Raw genomic sequence first — 14,266 nt, 5'->3', positions numbered from 1 at the left:
CTGCGCGAACCGGACATGGAGGTCGTCCTCTCGGCCTACGCCGATGATGTACTCCTCATGATGACAGACCCCTGTGACCTGCGGAGGATGCGCGAGTGCCAAGATGTTTTCTCGGCGGCATCCTCCGCGAGGATCAACTGTGCGAAACGTTCCGGACTCTTAGTAGGCCAGTGACAGGTGGACTCCCTGCCGGAGGAGATGAGAGCTTTTGAGTGGAGCACCAGACGCCTTCTCTATCTGGGAGTCTACCTGAGTCCTTCTGGGGAGACCTGGCTGGCGAACTGGCAGGACCTGGAGACAAAGGTCATGGCCCGGCTAGGGCGCTGGTCAGGCCTTCTCAGGGTGCTTTCCTATCGAGGCAGGGTGGTGGTCATAAACCAGCTGGTGGCCTCCATGTTGTGGTACCGGATGGTCACCTTGGCCCCCACTGCCCCTTTTGTCGCGAGAATGCAGAGGAAGCTAGTGGACTTCTGGGGAAACAGGAAGCACTGCGTCTCTGCAGCAGTTCTGAGTCTCCCAGTAGGAGAGGGCGGACAGTCGCTGGTGTGTGTACGCACACGACTGGTGGCTCTCCGCCTCAGGACTCTGCAGAGATTCCTGTACGCCGAGCACCCTCCCAGGTGGCACGTGTTGGCGACTTTCTTCCTCCGGAGGGGCTGCTGCCTTGCCGAAGATATGCAGCTACCACCGGCGGGCGTCAGCCGTGCTGCTTTGCAGAGGCTGCCTGGCTTCTATCAGGACCTACTGAGACTCTGGAACATGGTTGCCTCAGGCTGGGAATCCCCTCCTCTGGCAGAGGGCAGGGTCCTGGCCGACCCCTGCCCTGCCTCAACGGATGTCGGTGCGGCTCAGGTGTGTGGATCGACTCGGGCTGAGCTGCTCGTCGGGCCCAGGCCCCGCAGCCTTACCCGAGAGATGAATCCACACAACTTGAGCCGTCTTTCATCGACACCCACAATCCCATTCAGGGATGCAGGCAGGAGGTACCTTTATGGGCTGCTGCTCCACACCCTCCACTTCCTAGCCTTTGTCCACCGTCCCGACACGCCATGGCGGTCGGTCTTTCCACCTGGAGGTGAGGGGGGTCCCCAATGGAAGTCCCTTTACAAGGGAGTCCTTCCCATGCACCTTGGGGATCTCGGCTGGAGGGTGCTGCATAAAGCGGTGCCCTGCAATAAGTTCTTTAGTTTGTACACGGATCTCCCAGCCGTGTGTCACTTCTGCGGGCTGGAGGAGACCGTGTACCATATGTACGTGGAGTGTGTGAGGCTGCAGCCCCTTTTAGCGTATTTGCGTGGGCTGCTTCTCGCCTTCTGGTTGCATTTCAGTCCCACCCTATTCATATATGGTCATCCAGTAAGGAGGGGGGCACAGAGGGATGAGGATGTCCTTGTCAACTTGCTCCTGGGGCTGGCGAAAATTGCCATCCGTGGCTCCTGGAAAAGGGTGGCAGGAGGTTCTCCCCGGGCGGACTGCCTGGCTATGTTTAGGGGGTATGTTCGTGCCTGGGTGAACATTGAAAAGGAATACGCACAGTCCACGGCGACCGTAGAGATGTTCCGGGACCGTTGGGCTCTGCGGGGTATAAATGCCATCATTGATGAGGATGGCAATATATTGGTTTAAGATGTATTGGGTCTGTTTGTAGTAGTAAATGTGTTAGTCACTGGTTTTGTACATACTGTATAGCACCGACATTTGTAATAAAGAATTTTGTTTAAAAAAAAGGGGTCAGACACAGAGTGAAGCTCCCTCCACACTGTCCCATCACACACTCCCGGGGTCAGACACTGAGTGAAGCTCCCTCCTACACCGTCCCATCACACACTCCCAGGGTCAGACACAGAGTGAAATTCCCCCCACACTGTCCCATCACACACTCCCGGGGTCAGATACTGAGTGAAGCTCCCTCCTACACCGTCCCATCACACACTCCCGGGGTCAGACACAGAGTGAAACTCCTTCCACACTGTCCCGTCACACATTCCTGGGTTCAGACACAGAGTGAAGCTCCCTCCACACCGTCCCATAGGTACAGAGTGAACCTCGTTGTTGGTGTGTGGGACATTGTGACCAAGCTTGTTGTTGCGATGGGTGGGTGTTGAGTGTGCTGATGGCAGTGGCCCCTCTATCTGACCTGTCACCCTCTCTCCCCACAGGTGGTTTCACAATGGAAGTCTGCTGCAGACCGAGGGCTCCCCTCGCTATGGTCTGGATGGAGGTTCTCTCGTCATCCACGCTCCCAGCATGCTCCTGGACTCCGGAACCTTCCAGTGCTTGGCCAGTAACTCGGTGGGAAGTGTGCTGAGCCGAGAGGCGGGGCTGCACTTTGCCTGTAAGTGCCGGTGACAGGGCCGGGGTCATGCGGCCGGGAGGTGGGTTGGGCCCGTTCCCAGTGTTACTCCCCGTCCATTCCATTCTCGAGACTCCCAGGACGTGATCTGGGCAGCCTAGCTCCAGTTTCCAGGGATGGGGCTACCGGGCAATGGTGAGCCGTGGGCCTCTGACCCCTGCAATCGGGCCCTCAGCGCGCACACCTACACACACACACACACACACACACACACACACACACACACACACACACACACACACACACACACACACACACACACGCACGTTGTGTCTCTTCTCCGATCTGTCAATCTCCCCTTCCCACTTCAGTCCTCAAGTTCCTGGATGTCAACCTCTCTGAAGATCTATCCTTGGCCCAACATATTGAAGCAATTACAAGTAGGTCACAGCAGTGGCTATATTTCATTAGGAGTTTGAGATTTAGTATGTCACCAAAGACTTGAGAAAATGTCTACAGATGTAGCACGGCAGCATTCTGACTGGTTGCATAGCTGCCTGGTATGGAAGGGACACTGCCCAGCTACAGGAGCCTGAAGCCCCCATGCTACCTGGAGCAGCCAAAGTTCAAAGTACATTTATTATCAAAGTTTGTATTATGTCTCCAGCATGTGGTGAAAACTGCCCAGCGGATTATCGGCACCCAATTGCCCACTATTGAGGACATCTACCATAAACGCTGCCTGGGCAGGGCGCAAAGCATTATCAAGGATGCATCTTGCCCTAACCATGGACTTTTTACTCTCCTCCCATCCGGTAGGCACTACAGGAGCCTCCGCTCCCGCACCAGCAGGCACAGGAAGAGCTTCTTCCCTGAGGCTGTGACCCTGCTGAACGTCACATCACAGCGCTAAGCAGTATTGCATGGATATTGTACTGTCTCAGTACTTTTATATTTGTGTGCTGTAGCACTTACTTTTTACTCGCAGTTATTTTGTAAATCATACCATTCTTTTGCATTTCTGGTCAGATGCTAATTGCATTTCATTGGCTTTGTATCTGTACCCGGCACAATGACAATAAAGTTAAATCTAATCTAATCTAGTATACAACCCCAAGATTCATCTTCCCATAGACAGCCACAAAACAAAGAAACAGCTTGGACCCCATTCAAAGAAAACATCAAACACCCAATATGCAAAGAAAAAGAACAAATTGCGCAAACAGCAAAAAAGGAGCAGAAAAAACCCACACAGAATATCAAACATCAAACCACAGAGTCCTTGAAACAGCCTAGGAACATTCGGTCTAGTTCAGTTCAGTGCAACTTAGCACCGTGTTGTTCCCTGACTGCAGGCCGCAGAACCAGTCTGTCCCAATCAAAATTCTACAAAATAGCAACGAAAACAGGAGTAGCCAGACTCCAGAAACACACCTAACGTGAACCACACAGTCCAATCTACAAAGCGAGTCGATTAAACCTTGTCCGAGACTCAAGACTCCGGCACCAGCGAGCGAGAGGAAGAGAGAGAGAGAGACTGGTCAAATGCAGGCAGATGGCGATGAAAATCCGCTTGCCTTCTGCTCTCTTCATGGCTGACTTCAATCTTGCTCGATGCTTTAATCGGTGAGATCAGCAAGAAACAGAGTCAATCATGGAGTTCTTGGCCTCCAGGTTGCAAACCTCACCGAACTCCCTCGGAGACGGCCAAGCACCAGATCGTGCAGTCAGCCCAAAAACACCATCAAATTGTAAATCAAAGGTTCCAGTTGCACATGGCTTAGTATTAGAATCATATTTGAAAGAAGGAAGTGACCCATTCAGTTCTTGAAATGACCTGCACAACCCTAATCAGAGAGACGAGAACACAACAAACCACCTCTTGTGCTACCCTGGACTTGTCTCTGATTCTGACTGTTCTTATTACACTAAGGTATTGTTTTTGCGGCCTTTTTTAACTGTATAACTTTCTGTATCACATAACCATATAACCATATAACAATTACAGCATGGAAACAGGCCATCTTGGCCCTTCTAGTCCGTGCCGAACTCTTACTCTCACGTAGTCCCATTGACCCGCACTCAGCCCATAACCCTCCATTCCTTTCCTGTCCATATATCTAACCAATTTAACTTTAAATGACAACATCGAACCTGCTTCAACCACTTCTGCTGGAAGCTTGTTCCACACAGCTACCACTCTCTGAGTAAAGAAGCTCCCCCTCACGTTACCCCTGAACTTTTGCCCCCCCAACTCTCAACTCATGTCCTCTTGTTTGAATCTCCCCCACTCTCAATAGAAAAAGCCTATCCACGTCAACTCTATCTATCCCCCTCATAATTTTAAATACCTCTATCAAGTCCCCCCTCAACCTTCTACGCTCCAAAGAATAAAGACCCAACTTGTTCAACCTTTCTCTGTAATTTAGGTGATGAAACCCAGGTAACATTCTAGTAAACCTTCCCTGTACTCTCTCTATTTTGTTGACACCTTTCCTATAATTCAGTAACCAGAACTGTACACAATACTCCAAATTTGGCCTCACCAATGCCTTGTACAATTTCAACAGTACATCCCAACTCCTATACTCAATGCTCTGATTTATAAAGGCCAGCATACCGAAAGCTTTCTTCACCACCCTATGCACATGAGATGTACGGTATAATTTATACTCTGTGAGAAGTCTGTACTATGTGCCTGTGACACTGCCACAAGCAAGTTAATCATCGTCGCTGTCCTTCACTGGTCCCACGCACAAGGCAACAAACTCGACATTTGGGGTCTAAGATTTGGCATGTCATCACAGTCTCTGGCAAATTTCTACAATGTACCACGGAGTGCATCCTGTCTGGTTGTATCACCGACTGGTATATGGTGGGGTGGGGGGAGGGGGAGACAATGCACAGGATCAGAAAAAGCTGCAGGAAGTTGTAAATTCAGCCATCTCCATCATGGACTCTCGCCTCCCCAGCATCGAGGACACCTTCAAAAGGCAATGCCTCAAAAAAGTGAAATATGTCACTCAAAACCCTCGCTATCCAGGACATGCCCTCTTCTCACTACCTATCTCCCTCCCTCCCTCACAGAATAGGCCCATACAGCCCTTCAGGCCACCCTGCACAGTAATCCGATTTAACCTTAGCCTAATCACGGGACAATTTAAAATGACCAACTGGTACGTCTTTGGACTGTGGAGCAGCCAGAAGGAAATGCACATGGGTCGCGGGGAGAATGCAGGAAACGCGGGAATTGAACCTGGGTCACTGGTACTGTAAAACGTCATGCTAACCACTACGCCACTGTGCTGCCCCGTCGGGAAGGAGGCACAGGAGACTGAAGACCCACACTCAACGAGTTAGAAACACCGTCTTCCCTCCACCATCTGATTTCCGAACAGTCCATGAACACTTCCTCACTAATTTTGCCTCATTTTACACTACTTATTTAATTTTTTTCGTATTGTAATTTATAGTAGATTTTATGCAAAGCAACACATTTCGCAACATATGTCAGTGATTGCAAATCAGATTCCGACTCACACTCTCGCTCCTTCCTGCTCTCTCCCCATATGCACAGTCGACCTGCTTTCTAATCCAACACACTGAATGCTGGAGGAACTCAGCAGGTCAGGCAGCATCTGTGGAGGGAAGTGGACAGTTAATGTTTCAGGCTGAGACCTTTTAAAGTCAAATAAAATTTATTATCAAAGTACATCGACGATACGACCTTGAGATTCACTTCCTTGCAGGCAATTACAGGTAAATTTGAAGAACAATAAAATTTACGAAGAGTATACATAAACAAAATCTGGCAAACAACCGAAGTGCAAAAGAAAAATAAATTATGCAAATATAGATAAATAATACCAAGAATGAGTTGTTAGAGTCTTTGGAAGTGAGCCTGTAGGTTGTGGAGTCAGTTCAGAGTTGAAGGAGGTGATGTTATCCACACTGGTTCAGGAGCCTGATGGTTGAGGGGCAATAACTTCCTGAACCTGGTGGTGTGGGACCTGAGGCTCCTGTACCTCCTGTCTAATGGTAGTAATGAGAAGAGGACATTTATGGAAGTGGAAGGATTCTAATCCACCTACGGTCTTTTATTGGCTCTCCCCCATGATGTCCTGTTTAAGTTTAGAGAAAATAAGAAATTGGACATTTGATACATCCTTTAAATTTGAGCAAATCTGGCGACCTTTTATCCAATATTTTCATTTAATTTGATTCATTACTCTTTCGATCTTTTTTTTTGACATTTTAGATTTGATCAGAAAGTCTTTTTTTTTTTTGGTCGTATCCTCAAAATGGACTGCCCAGTCCCCCCTTTTTTTGGTTTTTTTAATATAGTGTGTGTGTGGTGGGGGGGGGGTTCTCTTCATATAAAACTCAATGATTTTTCTTTTCTCTTCATAGACTGATAAGAGGAGAATTGCTATTTTCATTTTAATATTATATATTTTATACTAATTTAACAATATCTATGAGTTCGACAATGCTACAGATATATATATTGGAGACAATTCTCCTCTGTATTTTAAATCAATAAAAAGATTAATAACAAAAGAGGACATGACCTGGATGGGATGATGGGACTCCTAGATGATGGATGCTGCTTTCTTGTAGCAGCGCTCCATGCAGTTGTGCTCAGTTGCGGGGAGGGCTTTGCCTGTGACGGACTGAGCTGTGTTACTGTTTTCTGTGGATTTTTCCATCCTGCGTGTCGGTGTTTCCGTTCCAGCCCATGATGCAACCAGTTAAGATACCCTCCATTGTGCATCTAGAGATGGTTGTCGAAGTTTTTGGTGACGTGCCGAACCTACACAAGCTTCGAAGAAAGTAGAGGTTTGTTGTGCCTTCTTTGTAATGGTACCTGGGTGCTGGTCCCAGGACATCCTTGCCATAGAGGGAGTACAAAGCAGGTTCACCAGATTGATTCCTGGGATGGCAGGACTTTCATATGAAGAAAGACTGGATGAACTAGGCTTGTACTCGTTGGAATTTAGAAGATTGAGGGGGGATCTGATTGAAACGTATAAAATCCTAAAGGGATTGGACAGGCTAGATGCAGAAAGATTGTTCCCGATGTTGGGGAAGTCCAGAATGAGGGGTCACAGTTTGAGGATAAAGGGGAAGCCTTTTAGGACTGAGATTAGGAAAAACTTCTTCACACAGAGAGTGGTGAATCTGTGGAATTCTCTGCCACAGGAAACAGTTGAGGCCAGTTCATTGGCTATATTTAAGAGGGAGTTAGATATGGCCCTTGTGACTAAAGGGATCAGGGGGTATGGAGGGAAGGCTGGTGCAGGGTTCTGAGTTGGATGATCAGCCATGATCATAATAAATGGTGGTGCAGGCTCGAAGGGCCGAATGGCCTACTCCTGCACCTATTTTCTACGTTTCTATGATAGACCTTCATACATGGTTACACCAAGGAAGTCAAGGATACTGACCCTCTCCTCCTCTGATCCCCTCATGAGAAGTGGCTCAGGGAACTCTGGCTGCTTCCCCCGTGGTTGATAAATCAGCTCTTTGGTTTTGCTGCCGTTGCGAGAGGCTGTTGCTGTGGCACAATTCAGCCGTATTTTTTGCTGCACTGAAAAGATAGAAATGACAGAGGGAAAGTAGCCAGTGCAAAACATTTGTCTGACCTGCTGAGTTCCTCCAGCATTTTGTGTGCATTGCTCCTGATTTCCAGCATCTGCAGAATCTCCTGGGTCTTCTTTTGATCCACCTCTTTTTCTCTCCCTTGTCTCTGCCTCCATCCCTGTCTGTCCTCCAGCCATCTCTCATCTTCTCCTTATTTGTTCAATTTCACTCCCTCCCTCTCTGTCAGTCCGAATCCCAGAAGAATGAAAGGAGACTGCTCGGACATGCGAGTCCCAAAGAGGACTTGATAAGGCAGATGATGGGCGGACAGTTGCACCAGTGGGAGGGGTACGGACAGGTGGAGGGGGCGGACACAGGTACACAGTGAGGGGCTGCTCGTTTCACACTGACATGTGGAGAGATCTCCTCTCTCACAGAGGGAGGTGAATCTCTGGAATTCTTTGCCTCCCAAGGGGGAGGTGAGGTTAGAGACCAGATTTAAAGTGGAGACAGATAAATATTTGAAAGATTGAGGGATTGAAGCTTAGAGTCAGAATCAGGTTGATTATCATGGATTTATACAATGCGAAATTTGTTGTTTATGTGGCAGCAGTACAGTGTAAAGACATAAATTTAGAACAGAGAAAGGAATAGCACAGTACAGGCCCTTCGGCCCACGATATTGTGCTGACTTTGTAACCTACTCTAAGATCAATCAAATCCTGCCCTCCCACATGGCTCCATTTTTCTACCATCCCTGTTCCTATCAGAGAGTTTCTTAAATGCCCCTAATATATCTGCCAAAATGACTATAAATTAGTACAATAAATACATGGTACCAGTGAGAAGTTATGCTGAAGTTGTATAAGACATAGGTGAGACCTAATTTGGAGTACTGTGTGCAGTTCTGGTCTCCTGTCTACAGGAAAGATGGAAACAAGGTTGAAAGAGTGCAGAGAAAATTTACAAGGACACTGCCGGGACTGAGTGATGAGGGAAGTTTGAGTAGGTTAGAACTTTATTCCCTGAAGCATGGAAGATTCAGGGGAGACTTGATAGAAGTATACAGAATTATGAGGGGTCTAAATGAGTGTGGCGCGCGGCCAAGTGATTAGGGCTCACGATCTGAAGGTCATGGGTTCGAGTCTTGGCCAAGGCAGCGTGTTGTGTCCTTGAGCAAGGCACTTAACCACACACTGCTCCAGTCCACCCAGCTGAAAATGGGTACCGGCAAGGCAAATGCTGGGGGTCAACCTTGCTATAGACTGGCGTCCTATCCAGGGTTGGGGGCGGGGGGGAGTCTTGTACTCTCAGTCGCTTCATGCCACAGAAACCGGCATGATGGGCCACAAGGCTCGGGACAGACTTTAACCCTAAGATAGGGTAAATGAAAGCAGGCTTTCCCACGGAGGTTGGATAGGATTACAATGAGAGGTCATGGGTGAAAAGTGAAAGGTTTAAGGGGAACTTCTTCACTCAGAGGATGGTGAGAGTGCGGAACCAGCTGCCAGTGAAAAGGGTGGATACAATTTTGATTTCAACGTTTACAAGAAGATTGGATAGGTACATGGATGGGAAGGGTTTGGAGGACCATGGTCCTGGTGCAGGTTGATGGGAGTAGGGAGTTTAAATGGTTCGGCATGGAATAGATGGGCTGAAGGGCCTGTTTCTGGACTGACTATAACTAAAAAAAAGAAAGAATTATGAGATGGTGTTCATGGGAAGTTCAGAAATCTGATGGTTGAGGAGGTAAGAATGATTGAGTGTGGGTCTTCAGACTCCTGTATCTCCTCCCCGTTGGTAGTAGTGAGAGGTGGTCTTAGATAATGGATACTGCTTTCTTGTTCTATGTAAATACGCTCCATGGTGGGGAGGGCTTTGCTTGTGATGGACTGGGCTAAGTACAACACTTTCCATAGATGTGTCTGTTTCTGGACATTGATGTTTCCATATCAGGCTGGGATGCAACCAGTTAGGATACACTCCACTCTGCATCTATCGAAGTTCGACTTTGACACAGTGGGCCTAAGGTTGGAGGTGCGGTGGACAGTGTGGATGGTTGTCGTAAGTTACAACGGGACATGGACAGGATGCAGGGCTGGGTTTGAGAACTGGCAGATGGAGCTCAACCCGGAAAGTGTGAAGTGATTCACTTTGGAAGGTTGAAGGCAGAATACAGGGTTAATGGCAGGATTCTTAGCAGTGTGGAGGGACAGAGGGATCTGGGGATTCATGTTCAAAGTTGCTACACAAGTTGATCGGGTGGTTAAGAAGGTGTATGGTGTGTTGGCCTTAATCAGTTGGGGGATTGAGTTCAAGAGCTACTTGTAGCTCTACAAAACCCTGAATAGACCATACTGGAAGTATTGTGTTCAGTTTTGGTTGCCTCATTATAGAAAGGATGACGAGGAGATTTAGCAGGCTTGGATTAGAGAAGCACGTCTTATAGGTTTAAAGAGTTGGGGCTTTTCACTTTGGAGCGAAGGAGGACGAGGTGACGATAGAGATGTATAAGATGATAAGAAACAGAGGTTGAGTGGATCGCCATAGACTTTTTCCCGGGGAATAAATGAATAATATGAGGGGGCATGATTTTATGGTGATTGGAGGAAAGTATAGGGGAAAATCTGAGGTAGGTTTTTGACACAGAGCGGTGGGTGTGTGGAATGGGCTGCCAGGAGTGGTGGTAGAGGCAGATACGTTGGGGGCATTTAAGAGACTCTTTGATAGACTCATAGCTGATAGAAAAATGGAGGGCTATGTAGGATGGAAGGGTTAGCTATTTTCTTAGAATAAGTTAAAAGGTTAGCACAACATTGTGGGCTAAAGGGCCTGTATTATGCTATAATGTTCTATGAACTGCACAGCAAAGGAACTGAGACAAGAATAGGTCCACGTGATCTGGGGGAGCTCTCCTGTCCCCAGAATGTTTTTCACTGAGGGTGGTTAGATTCCATGCAGTGTGCTAAACCCTGGGCTGTTAGAACCAGCCTCTTGTAAACCATCAATCCCAAGCCAAAGCCACACATACGGAGCTTGAAAAAAAAATGCTTTAAAAACATTTTTCTTCGCTTTTCCAAAAAAACATGCTGCTCTGCAAGGGTCCGATGGGTTGAATCCACTCCAGTCTGTCTACTGTCACAACAGGTCCACAGTGGGTGGCTTTTCATTGGCTCTTCACTCAACCCTGGAACATCTGGACATTAAAAATGCATACATCAGAATGCTCTTCATCAGCAACGCCTTGGCATTCAGTACCATCGTCCCCTCAAAACTAATCAATAACCTTCAAGATCTTGGCCTCAATGCCTCCTTGTGCAATCGGATCTTTGGTTTCCTCACTTTCAGACCCCAGTCAGTTCAGTTTGGCAAAAAACATTTCTGCCATAATTCCATCAGCACAGGTGCACCACAGGGCTGTGTGCTTAGCCCCTGCTCTACTCACCTTACACTTGTGGCTGTGTGGTTAAGTTTGCTGATGACATCACCGTCATTGGCCAAATCAAATGGTGACGAATCAGCATACAGGGGGGAAATTGAAAATCTGGCCGAGTGATGCCACAACAACAACCTCTCGCCCAATGTCAGCAAGACCAAGATGATTATTGACTTCAGAAGGAGGAAACCAGAGGTCCATGAGCCAGTTCACAATGAGGATTTAGACGAAGAGATTCCTCATTAAATTCCTCCATGTTATCATTTCAGAGGATCTGTCCACGGTTCAGAACACAAGTGGCACTACAACAAAATCACGGCAGCATCTCGACTTCCTAAGAAGTTTGAGGAGATTCAGCATGACATCTGAAACTTTGACAAACTACTATAGATGTGTGGAGGAGAGTATATTGACTGGCTGCATCACAGCCTGGTATGGAAACACCAATGTCTTTAAATGGAAAATCCTACAAAAGATAGTGGATACAGCCCAGTCCTTCACAGGAATAGCCCTCCGTACTACTGAGCACATCCACATGAAGCACTACTGCAGGAAAGCAGCATCCATCATCAGGGACCCCCACCACCCAGGACAGGGTCTCTTCTCTCTACTGCCATTAGGAAGGTGTTACAGGAGCCTCAGGACTCACACCACCAGGTTCAGGAACAGTTATTACCCCTCAACCATCAGACTCTTGAACCAGAGGAGATAACTTTATTCAACTTCACTCACCCCAACATTGAAATATTCTCACAACCAATGGACTCACTTCAAGGGCTCTTCATCTCAGTTCCCAATATTTATTCCTTTTGTATTTGCAGTTTGTTGTCATTTATACATTGGTTATCTGTCTGTTCTGTTGGGTGGGGTCTTTCATTGATTCTATTGTGTTTCTTGGACTTACTGAATATGCCCATGATAAACTGAATCTCAGGGCTCAATATGGTGACATATATGGACTTTGATAATAAATTTACTTTGAATTCTGGTGTGGAGGGAACCTTGCTCAATATCTGACCCCAGGTGTGTGATGGAACGGTGTGGAGGGAACTTCATTCTGTGTCTAAGCCTGGGAGTTTGATGGGACGGTGTAGAGGGAGCTTCACTCTGTGTCTGACCCCGGGAGTGTGTGATGGGTCGGTGTGGAGGGAGCTTCACTCTGTGTCTGACCCCGGGAGTGTGTGATGGGACGGTGTGGAGGGAGATTCACTCTGTGCCTGACCCCGGGAGTGTGTGATGGGACGGTGTGGAGGGAGATTCACTCTGTGTCTGACCCCGGGAGTGTGTGATTGGACGGTGCGGAGGGAGCTTCACTCTGTGTCTGACCCCGGGAGTGTGTGATTGGACGGTGCGGAGGGAGCTTCACTCTGTGTCTGACCCCGGGAGTGTGTGATGGGACGGTGTGGAGGAAGCTTCACTGTGTGTCTGACCCCGGGAGTGTGTGATGGGACGGTGTGGAGGGAGCTTCACTCTGTGTCTGACCCCGAAAGTGTGTGATGGGATGGTGTGGAGGGAGTTTCACTCTGTGTCTGCCCCCGGGAGTATGTGATGGGATGGTGTGGAGGGAGTTTCACTCTGTGTCTGACCCTGGGAGTGTGTGATGGGACAGTGTGGAGGGAGCTTTACTGTGTCTGACCCTGGGACTGTGTGATGGGATGGTGCGGAAGGATCTTCTCTTTGTGTTTGACCCCGGGATTCACAATGAGTATTTCTTTCTGCTCCTGTCTTTCAGATCTCAGTAACTTCAGTGATCACCAGCGTGGGCCGGTGTCCGTGCGTGAGGGACAGGGCGTGGTGCTAATGTGCTCTGCACCTTCACACACCACAGGTGAGCCACCTCTCTGTCCATGTGTCAGCTGGGGAGAGCGAGGGTTAAAGAGGCAAGGATCGAAAGGTTCTGGAATTGACGTGGGGTGGGACGGAGTGGGAGGGAAGGGATAAGAGGAGTGGGCGATACTAGTTGGTGAGGGTGTAAGGGTGCTTGGTCAGAAACTCAGTGCAATCATGGTAGTGTAGCGGTTAGCTTAACGCTCTACAGTGCCAGCGATCAAAGTTCAAAGTAAATTTATTATCAAAGTACATATATGCCACCAGCTGACTAATGAGAGCAGCGTCGGTGCTGGTGATTCAGAAAGATTATATAAGCTCATCAAAAAGGTTGATTCCATCCTTGGCTACAACCTGGACTCTTTTGAGTTAGTGGTGGAGAGGAGGTCACTAAACAAACTGTGATCCATTATGGACAATCTAGCACATCCTCTCCATGACCTACTGAAAAAGCAGCAGAGGACCCCTTCGAATGGATTCATTCAGTTCTGCTGTCACAAGGATCGTCATAGAGGTTCTCTCCTACCAAATGCAATAAGCATATACAACAGTTCATTTCATACATTATTATTGCACATTATTGCAAATTGTTACACATTGGTATATTATTATTCCGCACTTTATTATGAAGTCTGCACTCTGCTAAGTGTGTTTATGAATGTTACCACTGTAATGAATGAATTTCCCATTCGGGATCAATAAAGTATTTATTATTATTATTGATAGAGGTGTACAAGGTGATAAGAGGCATTAATTGATTGGTAGAAATAGCTAATATGAGGGGCATAATTTTAAGGTGATTGGAGGAAAGTCTAGTCGCTGATTGAGCGATCTGGCACTTTACTGTCTCCGAGGATGTTCGGCGAGGTTTTGAGCGAAGCGTGCGCTGTCAAGACCTGGGTACAGGAGGCGAGCCCATGATCGACTCCATTTCTCACCGATTAAAGCATCAGGGAAGGTTGAAATCATTGAGGGGAGAGCGGAAGGTGAATGGGTGATCAGCACTGTCTACCCGCATCTGTCTTTCTCTGCTGACGGAGGAAGGCGTCTGCATGTGATGGTCTCTCTTTCTCTCCCTCCCACTAGCTGCCCCCAGAGGAAGGAACTTGCGTTTAAATGGTCTCTCT

At 47.8% G+C, this 14,266-nt stretch overlaps 1 protein-coding gene across 1 annotated transcript in view; it reads left to right on the top strand.

Moving 5' to 3' along the window:
• The window catches only part of LOC140192455 (contactin-5-like), a gene marked incomplete at its 3' end in the record, with an annotated part of 75,287 nt that overhangs the window by 43,771 nt on the left and 17,250 nt on the right, over nt 1-14,266 (top strand). The window contains exons 8-9 of the mRNA XM_072250054.1: nt 2,160-2,335; nt 13,045-13,140. Of these exons, the coding sequence (XP_072106155.1) occupies nt 2,160-2,335; nt 13,045-13,140 (272 nt within the window). The remainder of the gene's footprint in view (nt 1-2,159; nt 2,336-13,044; nt 13,141-14,266) is intronic.

This window comes from Mobula birostris, unplaced genomic scaffold (genome assembly GCF_030028105.1).
Source record: "Mobula birostris isolate sMobBir1 unplaced genomic scaffold, sMobBir1.hap1 scaffold_1387, whole genome shotgun sequence".
Lineage (NCBI taxonomy): Eukaryota > Metazoa > Chordata > Chondrichthyes > Myliobatiformes > Myliobatidae > Mobula > Mobula birostris.
The sequence above is the reverse complement of the archived record's forward strand: the minus strand, read 5'-3'. Positions and strand labels throughout refer to the sequence as shown.